This window comes from Hyla sarda, chromosome 7, assembly GCF_029499605.1.
Source record: "Hyla sarda isolate aHylSar1 chromosome 7, aHylSar1.hap1, whole genome shotgun sequence".
NCBI lineage: Eukaryota > Metazoa > Chordata > Amphibia > Anura > Hylidae > Hyla > Hyla sarda.
Window position 1 is genome coordinate 65,451,918 of NC_079195.1, and position 13,630 is coordinate 65,465,547.

At 44.0% G+C, this 13,630-nt stretch overlaps 1 protein-coding gene across 7 annotated transcripts in view; it reads right to left on the reverse strand.

The window, feature by feature from the left end:
- Positions 1-405: 405 nt before the first annotated feature.
- The window catches only part of IDE (insulin degrading enzyme), a 165,034-nt gene continuing 151,809 nt past the window's right edge, over positions 406-13,630 (reverse strand). For all 7 annotated transcript variants that reach the window (XM_056529403.1, XM_056529399.1, XM_056529397.1 and 4 more), the window contains 8 exons: positions 11,373-11,464; positions 10,466-10,577; positions 10,216-10,383; positions 9,023-9,295; positions 5,585-5,646; positions 3,036-3,108; positions 1,973-2,040; positions 406-1,855 (listed from right to left, as the gene is read on the reverse strand). In XM_056529403.1, coding sequence (XP_056385378.1) covers positions 1,760-1,855; positions 1,973-2,040; positions 3,036-3,108; positions 5,585-5,646; positions 9,023-9,295; positions 10,216-10,383; positions 10,466-10,577; positions 11,373-11,464 — 944 coding nt within the window. In that variant the 3' untranslated portion in view covers positions 406-1,759. The remainder of the gene's footprint in view (positions 1,856-1,972; positions 2,041-3,035; positions 3,109-5,584; positions 5,647-9,022; positions 9,296-10,215; positions 10,384-10,465; positions 10,578-11,372; positions 11,465-13,630) is intronic.

Genomic DNA, 13,630 nt, shown 5'->3' on the forward strand with positions numbered 1-13,630 from the left:
CACGCCCCCTCCGATAGACTTGTATTGACGGGGCGGGCCGTGACGTCACGAGGGGCGGAACCGTGACGTAACGATGCTCTGGCCCCTGTATTGCCTGTCATTACGTGCAGAGAGATATCGCTCTGCGCAGTAATGATAACGGGGTGTTGCAGCAGCGATCCCCGGGGTCCCCAGCAGCGGGACCCCGGCGATCTGACATCTTATCCCCTTTGGATAGGGGATAAGATGTCTAGGGGCGGAGTACCCCTTTAAGGAAACACTTTAACTTTTTGGCACCAGTTGATTTAAAAAAAAAAAAAAAACAGATTTGTAAATTACTTCTATTAAAAAGTCTTCTTCCTTCCAGTACATATCAGCTGTTGTATGCTCCACAGGAAGTTCTTTTCTTTTTGAATTGCCTTTCTGTCTGACCACAGTGCTCTATGCGGACATCTCTGTCAACTTTAGGAACTGTCCAGAGCAGGATAGGTTTTCTATGGGGATTTGCTCCTGCTCTGGACAGTTCCTAAAATGGACTGAGGTGTCAGCAGAAAGTAGTGTGGTCAGACAGAAAGAAAATTCAAAAAGAAAAGAACTTCCTGTGGATCATAACAGCAGCTGATAAGTACCGGAAGTATTAAGATTTTTTTAATAGAAGTAATTTACAAATCTTTTTAACTTTCCGGCACCAGCTGATTAAAAAAATGTTTTTCAGTGGAGTACCCCTTTAATGGTAATCTGTCAGCAGTAAGGTTTAACAAAAAAGAAAAAATGATATATATATTCCTGTGATGAATTATCAGGGATTTACAGTGCATTACTGTTCACTTACCCTAGCAGCTCATTGATCCAGACACCTAGATTTTGGTAACCCACAGAACATGGACCGGAAGGGTTATCCACAAGTGTCTCCACAGGCTGTAACTGTATCAGCTGATAACTTTGCACAGGAATATACATTTTTTCTTCCTTTTTTTAAACACACTAAAAAGGTATATCAACAGATTATACGAAGGTTTCCCCATAGCAACCTAATAAGTACTTTAGACCAGATATCTACCATATGTTTCTTTCTGACACCCCCTTACCGCTAACTTGCTGCTGTTCTTGGTGTCTGTATAGTGAGGTCTTAGTAGAACATAAGGCGATACAACAGAGAAGGCATTATATTCTTGGTCGCTATGTAGCACATTTAATGCAGTATTTTGTTGAATGAGGATTGATCAGATGGTTTTATGGCAGCATCTTTAACATCCCAGCTATAAATGTGTTCTCACATGACCTGACAAACCACCATGTCTTTTTGCCTGCAAAACCTAAAGAAACTGGATAAAACAATGGAGTACACACCATGCAAAAAGTAGAATACCTGTCTAAGAGTAAATGTAGACCTGGTGATATAACCCGGTATTTAAATGGTAAAATGGCAGCATTTAATGTTGTTTCACTATATCCAAAGTCCATTAGCCAAAACTGGGACCTCTTCATAAGAACTCTATCCACCGCAAATCATTGGTTTATATAGATCTATGTATACACACAAACACATTGATAAAAATAATCATTACACTTCCTTCTGTATAGGACGCAGCGCTGCGATTGTTTCGGACAAGCCACAATTTAAAAATAACCTATTCAATTTTATCTAGATCATCTGTTTAACTTAGTGAAGGTCTATTAGCAAAATCCTACTATTGTCAACACAAGGTTTACTCATTACTAAGCCCAACGGAGAACTCCATGCTTTCATGTTTTCCGGGTCTTCCTGCTTTTGCTTGCATCATAGTTTTGCAGCCATGAAATTAACATGTGGCTTTACCAACGGGAAGAGAGGTAGGCTCCGCTTAAACTCTGTAATGTTGCTGATGACATCGGGCTGTGGGAAGGAAAGGTCAACAACATATATGAATTTCTGTGGTGGAAAACATACATCTGGCATATGTTCCACCTTATGAAGCTGAAACGTTAGTATGAGTTACAACATTGGATGTACCTGTGGAAGAGCTGGTGCTGGAGCAAGATTGACATCATTTTGACTTGGGAACTCCCCTACAACAGGACCTGGGCAGAAAGAGTGGAATATTAAAGTTGGGAAACTGATCGTGTAGTACTGGAGTGTAGAATAACAATGTATGGAGCCCATGGAGTCTGGATTAGTGCCATATTGGAAATTTGCGCAATATAGGATTGGAGTGACACCCAGTTATAACTATCTATACATTTGTCACTTGAGATGTGTAAAGCCGGAATATCCTCTATCCTTTGCATAGGGGATAAAAGGGGTAAGATGTATGATCGCAGGGGTCCCGCCACTGGGGACCCCAGTATCTATGTGCAGCCCCCTACATTCTGTGCTGGGCGCTGCCTCAGAGACGGGGACGTGACGCCCCCTCCCATAGACATGAATGGAGGGGGTTGTGGCGAGACGTCATGTTCCCATCTCTGAGGCAGCGCCTGGCACAGATTGCCGGGGGCTGCACAGAGATCGTGGAGGTACCCAGTGGGGGGACCCCTGCGATTAGCCCCATGTAATGACGAATATGAGGATTACTGGTAACCAGAATGGTAATTGGTGCCTTTATGGGCTTTTGTATCTTACTAAAACTGTGCAAAGTCAAAAAACGTATGGTGCAAACCGGATGGAACTGTACGTATATACGGTTCTGTATGGTTCCCATTGACTCCCATGTTAAAAAAAACACTTATACATTTCAATATGGTTTTTCACCTGGACCAAAAACCGTGGTAGGCTACAGTTTTGGGGGGGGGGGGGGGGGAAACTGACAAAACCGTACAGGATGCAAAATGGACAAAACCGGATGCATTTTTTGGCATGCGGTTTATAATGGAGAGTCAATGCATACGGTTTTCAATACGGTTCCATACATTTTTCAAATTGAAAACGTATACAGGAACTGTATTACAAAAACGTGGTGTGAACCCAGCCTAAGAAGTGTTTGTGCGGGTGACTCTGGTGTCTATTTCCCTTGGACTTGGCTTCATCAGGTTGGCATTAAACCACAGGGGTAACAGACATGGTCCTGACAAATACTCACATGAATCCATCTCTCTAGCGAGTACGTGCACAGATACTTTATGCCTTCTAGGAGCTTCCACAGATAATAATTCCTGAAAAACACAAGTAATCAAACTTTTCAAATCACATCCACAGAACTGAATCCTTATCCAATCTCAAAACCTTTCATACAAAGTATTTGGAGGCTTATTTCATCATTCACTGCTGTGACCCTGCGCGGTCTGGTTGTTGTAGACAAGGACGTGTAGTTTGGTGGTATCCAAGATTAGTCACAAAATTAATTCCCTAGCACAAGTTGAATGCAAATCAGGTTGCCAGGAAATAACACTTACAGCTAACCAGCATTATACAAGACAAAGGATTGGGAGGTAAATATAGAATCTCGATTACTATATTCAATTATTCTTCAAACGATGACGTATGTCACTGAGCAGTCTAAGGCCGTCCATCAATAACATACAAGCACCATTATAAAAGTTACCGTCTGAATGTCACGCAGAGTCAAGCAAACATCATCTTAAGCAGACTTTTGGTTTTCTTTAAGTTTTCCTTGTCTGCTTTATTCGTCTAATGCTGTGGATGTTATGGGAGAAAAGGAAAAGGCGACTCCTCTCTGCAACTTCCGGAACTTTAAGTCAAGTAGATTTGAGGGCTCCGTTACCATACTAACACACAGCTACTACCGGGCCCTATTCCTGGCTAATTCTTTTCCATATTCACTTCTTTATCTAGGCTCTGCTCCATTTCTATTACAGTCAGTCACTTGGGATCCAAATTAGGTTTAAATATTATTCTAAACATTAAAAAGTAGGCCGAGAGGAGCTGGGAAGGCACAATTGCTTTGCTGGAAGGGGTTAAACCAAGAAATCATATGATGTGCGAGGTAAGACAGCGTCTATGTGCAGGTAAGACAGCGGGGATGTGCAGGTAAGTGACCACCTGGGGGTGCAGATCTAAAACATGTTTAGAATAATTGCAGTACTCAAATAGAAAAAAAGCAAAAAGCAAGGTAGCACTCACCCAGTGGAAATGTAAAAGGTCCTCTTTATTAGGGTAACTTCTTAAAACATTCCGGAGTTCGGGTAGAGAGATGCGGTCAGCGGACGCTGACCGCATCTCTCTACCCGAACTCCGGAATGTTTTAAGAAGTTCCCCTAATAAAGAGGACCTTTTACATTTCCCCTGGGTGAGTGTGACCTTGCTTTTTGCTTTTTCCTATTTGGAGTACTGCAATTATTCTAAACATGTTTTTTCTGTGTCTATTTACACATTGGGGGAGATTTATCAAAACCTGTGCAGAGGAAAACTTGCCCAGTTGCCCATAGCAGCCATAGCAATAAAGGCCTATGAAAAATGAAAAGCGATCAGATTGGTTGCTATGGGCAACTGGACAGCTTTTCCTCTGCACAGGTTTTGATAAATCTGCCCCATTATCTTCAAAGGCTATACCCATCTTTTCAACCAGATTTAGACCATTTAAAGGGGTATTCCTCCCCTAGACATCTTATCCCCTATCCAATGGACCCCCGCCATCTCCCTGCTGCACACAGCATTCATTTAGGGCGTCAAGCACAGCGCCGGAGGCTCGTGACATCGCGGCCACGCCATGCTCGTGATGTCAAGGCCACGCCCCCTCAATGCAAGTCTATGGGAGGCCGGCATTGAGGTGACGTGGCCGTGACATCACAAGCCTCTACTCTGCATTGCCAGTCATCTGGCACAGAGCGAAGTTCGCTCCGTACACCAGATGCCTGGGGTGCCACAGCCAAGATTTTGGGGGACCCCACAATCAGACATCTTATCCTCCCTATCCTTTGGATAGAGGGATAAGATTCTAGGGGAAGAGTGCCCCTTTAAGGTGTGTTTGTAGTCCAACTATGACCCAAAGAACTGTAGACACAATGTGGTTGGAAACTAAGTCAAGACAATTTAATTGCATTGAGACAGTAGGAGGATTTGGTTGCAAAAATGGGCCTAGTCCGTATGCTATTAAGCCAACTAAAAGGCAGTTCATTTTGGCCACCCTTTAGATTAACTAAAGGATTTGTCCTTTATGTTATGATACAGGAAAGCTGAGCAACCCCTGAAAACTCCAGTAATTGTTTATTTTCTGGGAAGTCTAATATATGGTCAATATAACAAGGTAGCGGTATCAGCTGTAGCATTACTAGTATTTCTAGTACAGAATGCTGCTGTATTTTCATGGCAGCCATGGCAACGTGCACCTTCATTTCATTGTTTTTGGTGGGTGCTGATAAATGTTGGTTTTGCATTGTACAGTCAGTCTGCCTGGTGCGAAGAACAAACCCCGCACCCCCTCTTTCTTTTCAAACTGGGGACATATATTCGACTGTGAAGAATGCATTATGATACTGGAGTATTCCAGAGACATCTGACCGGACACGTAAATTATCATTTTCATTACCCGGATTTCACGCAGAGAGAGAGAGAGCTCTGACTTGAAGCGCACAGCTTGCTCCTGACTGCAGTATTTAATAAGTAATGACACTGGAGATTTTTCTTCATCTCAGAATCAATACATTAGGCAAAAGATCAATGTTAGGCTACCTTGTAAAATTTCATGATATCATCCTTGACCAGGGTTTTCAGATACGCCACTTCAACATTATCTGCAGAAACAAAACACAAGCACAGTTTCAGTGGAGAAGGCTGGTTTATAGTGCTGGCAAAATACAGAATATAGACTGAAAACACAAAATTATTTATTCGGGATCCCATTTACTTCAGGGCCTAGGACTACTTCATAAAGATGCGGTCTGCAATATAGGATACATTCTCCTGGACCCTATTGCCAAATTAAGACATTTGACTCAGCAGGACAACAGATGCTCAATGGTTTTCTACAATAAAATATTTTATTTATTATATACGTAAATGATTGGCTTGATACATTGTTATTAAAAAGGCAGTCCAGGATTTTGTTTGCTTGTATAGTACAGCCAAGGGTATTATTAAAGGGGTTATCCAGGAAGAAAAGCTTTTTTATCAACTGGCTCCAGAAAGTTAAACAGATTTGTAAATTACTCCTATAAAAAAATCTTAATCCTTTCAGTACTTATGAGCTGATGAAGTTGAGTTGTTCTTTTCTGTCTAAGTGCTCTCTGATGACACGTGTCTCGGGAACCGCCCAGTTTAGAAGCAAATCCCCATAGCAAACCTCTTCTACTCTGTGCAGTTCCCGAGACAAGCAGAGGTGTCAGCAGAGAGCACTGTTGCCAGATAGAAAACAACAACTCAACTTCAGCAGCTTATAATTATTGAAAGGATTAAGACTTTTTAATAGAAGTAATTTACAAATCTGTTTAACTTTCTGGAGCCAGTTGATATAAAAAATGAAAAAAAGTTTTTACCTGGAATACTGCTTTAAAGTCTAATAGTGTCATATATGTCAGTAGTTGTGATCAGTGTGGGTCAGGCTGCTGAGACCCCCACTGATCTCTAGACCAAAGGAACACAATAGCGTGTCCGAGTGCTGTGTACTTGTGTTTCTGCTTTTCTTTTCTTTGGAAAGCAGAACACAAACAGTATACATGCAATGAAAGTCTTAGACTATTGATCTGTGGGGGGGGGGTTCACAGCCAGACCCCCATCAATCACACCTTTTTAGATGCCAGAAGTTATGTGATCAATTAGGTCCACCTTTAATACTGTAGAGGCTGTTGTGTATGCCTTGTGTTTACCCATTTTAGCTGATGTTGCATGCATGGACTGTCTGCCATCTAGATTTATATTTCTCTCTGATATGGTTTCCTAGTGATGCCTATATTTCCCACGATAGAGCAAATGCATTGAGGAGAGGTCACCCCTACTCTCTGCAAACCTAAGTGACAGATCTATTTACTCACTCACACTATAGAGCAGTGGTCTTCAACCTGCGGACCTCCAGATGTTGCAAAACTACAACTCCCAGCATGCCCGGACAGCCGTTGGCTGTCCGGGCATGCTGGGAGTTGTAGTTTTGCAACATCTGGAGGTCCGCAGGTTGAAGACCACTGCTCTAGAGTATTATATTTTTTGTGATACAGCAGCTGTTCTTACACATAAAAGAGCAGTGTCACTCAGGTCAGTCTGCACACAGGAGACACAGGCAGTGTGATCAGTTGTATAAAACGTTTCAGCTGATCAGTGCATAGAATCACCTACTCTCACTGCATCTTCAGGAAGATATAAAACATCCAGCAACAGTCAAACATGGAAAGGACAAGGATGGCGGAGCTTTAAGGTGATGATGTAATTTTACAGTTCACAGGAACTAAGGCAGTGCTTCCCAACCAGCTGTTGCAAAACTACAACTCTCAGCATGCTGGGAGTTGTAGCTTTGCAACAGCTGGAGGCACCCTGGTTGAGAAACACTGAAGTAAGGTGACACAGGACACTATAAACACTCATTTTCTGGTAGGCAGGCTGACGGTATCATGAGTAAGATTGAAGACCACTGCAGGAGGAGGTAATACTCACGTGTCCGCGCCGCTCCGGACAAGTCACCGCTGCCCTGGATGTCGCTCCATCGCTGTCGTCGTGTCCCCGTTGCTCCGGAACGTCTCTGCTGCCGGCCGGGTATCTTCGCTCTCCGTCGCCGTCGTTACGCACGCCGACGCACGTACGCGACGACGTGATGACGAGGAAGGAGAGCGCCGGCATACAGGGGATCCCTGAATGGAGAAGACACCGAGGAGGCAGGTAAGGTCCCCCCCCCCCCCGGCTATTCAGTTGTGCAGTTCGGGACCGCCGCGGTGAGATCGCGGCGGTCCCGAACAGCCCGACTGAACAGCCGGGTTAGTGTCCATTTCCCTTCAGACGTGGCGGTCAGCTTTGATCGCCGCGTCTGAAGGGTTAATACAGGGCATCACCGCGATTGGTGATGTCCTGTATTAGCCGCGGGTCCCGGCCGTTGATGGCAGCAGGGACCGCCGCGATAGGGGTGTATGCGCCGTATAAGACGCACCGACTTTTTCCCCCCAGTTTTGGGGATGAAAAAGTGCGTCTTATACGGCGAAAAATACGGTAAGTCACTAGAAAAGTGACACGAAGACCGTCCCTTCTGTAATATCGGCTCTCACTGGAGGCAAATGATCTAAGAGAACAACATTTTTTGTATATTTAAGTCCAGTATGTCCAATCATATTTTCCATTGGAGAGACGAGGAACATCCCCACTCACAATACATCAGCAGTCTTGTTGAAATAGTCATCTGGGATAAGATGTCTGATTGTGCCGCTGGGGACCCCCACGATCTCTGCTGCAGCTCCCAAGACATCCGGTGCACGGAGCGAACTGTACTCCGTGCCGGATGACTGGCGATGCGGGGTGGAGGATCGTGATGTCATGGTCCACTTGTGACATCACAGCCACGCCCCCTCAATGCAAGTCTATGGGAGGGGGCGTAACAGCCGTCACGCACCCTCCCATAGACTTGCATCGAGGAAGCGTGGCAGTGACGTCACAAGCGGGGCGTAGGCATGACGTCACGAGCCTCTGGCGCTGCACCCGATGCTTTGAACGAACGCCAGGTGCAGCAGGGAGACTGCAGGACCCCCACTGATCAGACATCTTATACCCTATCCTTTGGACAGGGGATAAGATGTCTAGGGGCGGAGTACCCCTTTAAATAAATAACCAACAAAAAAGTGGTCAGGCTAAGTCCGACAGAGGAAAGTCTGTAGTAAGAGCAACTCCTGCTCCAAGACAAAGGCATAATATAGGGAAATCCTCAGCTCTCTGCTTTATGTCCTACAGGCAGGAATGATAATGAATGCAGAGCCATATATTCTGTATATATAAGTTGCTTCCTATTACAGGTTAGTGTATGTCAGGGGATAAAAGGAGTGCAGGTTGGTTACAAATAGCGAAAAAGAAGCCATGACCTGCAGGCGCAGAATTAATAAAAACAGAATAGTCTGATTGTTACTGAGGGATGGAAAACTAGGACAGATATTTGGTCAGTCTTAACATTGAATAGAACTACATCTTATGCCTCCATCTTACCTCTATCAAAGTGATACTGCTGAGAGATGATTTCCCCCCAGTATTTTGCACATTCAGCAGAAAGCTTTTTTGGCTTGTCTAGGCGCCTGAGAGCTAGAGCTTGGATGTGTTTCTGGAAGGCCTCATCCGTCATCTCCTCCAAGGACTTCTCCATGGTCTTCAAAAAGGCCTCAACCCGGCTCTCTAAGTAATGTGGCTGCTTCTCTGACTGAATAATAAAACGCAGGCCTTGGATTCCGTTCGCCCTGCGGGGCCCACTGAACACAATATAACCTTCAAAACACAATGTGGGAAATCTGTCAGAATTTTTAATTGCGTTTTACTATTGAAAATATGACTTTAATGCCTTATCAAGTATCACGTAGGAAACACAGGTCTCGGCCATTGTACATGCTGCCCAAGAAATTTAAGACGACAAAGTCACGTCACATTTGGGTTCCTTTAAAAATACTTTTAATATCTGAGAACATGAAAATGGATATATCCATCACAACGGGTGAAGTCATCTGTGCATTTAAAGGGGTATTTATACATGTTCTCCCCTATCCACGGCCACGCCCCCTAGTGACATCACGCCACCTCCATTCATGTCTATGGGAGGGGGCATGACGGCCATCACGCCCCCTCCCATAGACATGAATGGATGTGATGCGGCGTGACGTCATTAGGGGGCGTGGCTGTGACGTCACATCCCTGTTTTGGAGGCAGCACCCAGCACAGAATGCCGGGGGCTGCACAGATATCGCAGGGGTCCCCAGCAGTGGGACCCCTGCCATCCTACATCTTCTCCCCTACCCTTTAGCCAGAATACCCCTTTAAATTATTCAAGAGTTTGTTGCTTTACAAATGATACAGTTTTTTTTGTGAATATTGTTGTGAATGTTATTTTGTTCCAGGAATGTATCTAATCCTGTTTTAAAGCTGTTAATTTTTCCTGTTGTGACCAGTTCCTGAGGTAGACTGTTCCATGAGAACTGTGAACTTATGGAACAGTCTACCTCAGGAACTGGTCACAGCAGGAAAAATTAACAGCTTTAAAACAGGATTAGATACATTAATGCTTATGAAGAAATATAAAATCCCATCCCTTCCCCAATATCGCGCCACACCCCTACCCTTTAATTCCCTGGTTGAACTTGATGGACATATGTCTTTTTTCGACCGTACTAACTATGTAACTATGAATTGCTCACCCAGCTGTTCCTTGGTACGGAGCGTGTTAAAGCAGGGCTCGGCAATGATCTGACAGAACAGCTCCAGAAGCATGTTTTCAGAGGTACTCTGCATGTCTGTCTGATAATAGATCTCAATACCGCAGTTATTATGGACGTCATTCCGCTGCTGATACACAAACCAGCCCCCTGTAAGATGCAGAAAATCAGAGCATTACAAAGCGATCGGTGCCTGTTATACACATTAGGTGCTGGAGAAATAGGGACTTACTGTCAGGGAGTTGTACTTCTCTGTATCTGACCAGCTGACTGGGGAGCAGGGGCTTTGTGTGAGCATACTCTATAAGGGTGTCCTCCACCATCTGCATGATGCCGGATGCAGTCTGGAGAAGAAAAAGCAAAAGGGACCAAAGAAGGTTTTTTTTCTTCATGAATAACACTTAATATTTAAATACTTATTCAGAATGGTGTGATCTCAAAAGCAATTCTGTAGTTTGCTTATCTGAGCTAACAAAAAACAAAAAAAAAAAAAACAGCAATAGGCTTGGGTGTGGTGTATGTAGAGCAGTGTTTCCCAACCAGGGTGCCTCCAGGTGTTGCAAAACTACAACTCCCAGGATGCCCGGACAGCCGAAGGCTGTCCGGGCATCCTGGGAGTTGCAGTTTTGCAACAGCTGGAGGCACCCTGGTTGGGAAACACTGCTGTAGAGTCTCAGTTGTTCCACCTGTTACTAAGGGTAAGGCTGCATTCACACCTCGTTTTCAGCTTCAGCCTATGGTTGCCGGATCTGGCTGGGGGAGGGGAAAACCGGGCGCTCCCGTACCCCAGCCGGACCGGCGCTGAAATCCATTTACTTTAATGAGCCGACCGGAGTCAAACTGTGACTCTGGTCAGGTCATTTTTGACCCGTATCCGGTTTTGTGACCGACCTAAAACTGTAGTATACTACGGTTTTTAGGTCCGGTCAGGAAACCGGATACGGGTCAAAAATGAGCCAACCGGGGTCACCGTCTGACTCCGGTCGGCTCATTAAAGTAAATGGAGTCACGGGCTGATCCGGCTGGGGTACGGGAGCGCCCGGTTTTCCCCTCCCCTGGCCAGATCAGTCACCCGTAAGTTGAAAACGAGGTGTGAATGCAGCCTAAGAGAACATACATGTTCAGTGTAAAGAACCAACCTGCTTTGTTATATTTCCATGAAGAAGGGCTTCAACATGCAGCCTGGACAGCAGCTGAGGAATGAAGGCCTTGAGACGAAGGAGGGTAACATCTAGGAAAGACAAGAATACAGTCCGGATTTAATGAGCCATTCGCAGTTTCACTGTACCGGCCGTGTGTACTTACACGTGCATGGCTTAATCTTTGAGACAAGCATATGCTACAGTATATGGTTTTAACCAGGGGGGTAACTCAGTCCACTATGTCTCAAATGTACCTCTAATAGAAAGATTTACAAAATCAGATCAGGCCAGCGAGCCTTCTAGCCGCCGCCTGCGGTGCACAGCAGGTTGCGGCGATTGAGTGCCACATAGCCACCAGGAGTAGCCTTATAGTGATCTCCATTTGATGAGTAATCCACTGTGATAGTGACATTTCCATCTGGCTCCTCCATCTTGGTGGTATATCTACTGAAATATAGCGCCTACACTATAAAGCATAGAAAAGAGGGTAATAAGACCGCTGGTCCAGCTATACAGCAACAGAATTGTTTCTAAATCCTAACTGGTTACTATACACGAATCCTAACTGGTTACTATACACGAATCCTAACTGGTTACTATACACGAATCCTAACTGGTTACTATACACGAATCCTAACTGGTTACTATACACGAATCCTAACTGGTTACTATACACGAATCCTAACTGGTTACTATACACGAATCCTAACTGGTTACTATACACGAATCCTAACTGGTTACTATACACAAATCCTAACTGGTTACTATACACAAATCCTAACTGGTTACTATACACGAATCCTAACTGGTTACTATACACGAATCCTAACTGGTTACTATACACGAATCCTAACTGGTTACTATACACGAATCCTAACTGGTTACTATACACGAATCCTAACTGGTTACTATACACGAATCCTAACTGGTTACTATACACGAATCCTAACTGGTTACTATACACGAATCCTAACTGGTTACTATACACGAATCCTAACTGGTTACTATACACGAATCCTAACTGGTTACTATACACAAATCCTAACTGGTTACTATACACGAATCCTAACTGGTTACTATACACGAATCCTAACTGGTTACTATACACGAATCCTAACTGGTTACTATACACGAATCCTAACTGGTTACTATACACGAATCCTAACTGGTTACTATACACGAATCCTAACTGGTTACTATACACGAATCCTAACTGGTTACTATACACGAATCCTAACTGGTTACTATACACGAATCCTAACTGGTTACTATACACGAATCCTAACTGGTTACTATACACGAATCCTAACTGGTTACTATACACAAATCCTAACTGGTTACTATACACAAATCCTAACTGGTTACTATACACGAATCCTAACTGGTTACTATACACGAATCCTAACTGGTTACTATACACGAATCCTAACTGGTTACTATACACGAACCCTAACTGGTTACTATACACGAATCCTAACTGGTTACTATACATGGTGGTTATACCGGCTATGACCCATAGTGTTGGTTTTCAGATACCTAATTGACATTAGTGGCACTGTAACTTTAATCGTGTGTTTCTCACCTTTTTGTTATTTATACATAAGAGTAATAAAAGTTATGTTTTAGCATTGCAGCACATGTAATTTAGAGGATATTTAACCCCCTAGGGTTATTCGTTGTGTTGTACAGTCCTTAGAGAGGCTCCTCTGGTGCTGCGGCACTATTTAGATTATACAGTACCAAAGATCTAAGCTTTATGGGGGTAAAGTGAATTAGGAGATAAACCTTTTACATAACCAACATAAGCACCGCAATAATGGCCACCAGCTAAAATACACAAAGCAACATACGTCAGAATAATGACATTTTTCTAGACTACAGTAAGGAGGATTAAAGCCGGCTACTAGAGATGAGCGAACTTACAGTAAATTCGATTTGTCACGAACTTCTCGGCTCAGCAGTTGATGACTTATCCTGCATAAATTAGTTCAGCCTTCAGGTGCTCCGGTGGGCTGGAATAGGTGGATACATTCCTAGGAAAGAGTCTCCTAGAACTGTATCCAACTTTTCCAGCCCATCGGAGCACCGGAAAGCTGAACTAATTTATGCAGGAAAAGTCATCAACTGCTGAGCCGAGAAGTTCGTGACGAATCGAATTTACTGTAAGTTCGCTCATCTCTACCGGCTACTATCCTGTGATAATGTCCACAACCCTTAAATACAAGACGTATACGGACCTGCTCGGAGAGTGGTAA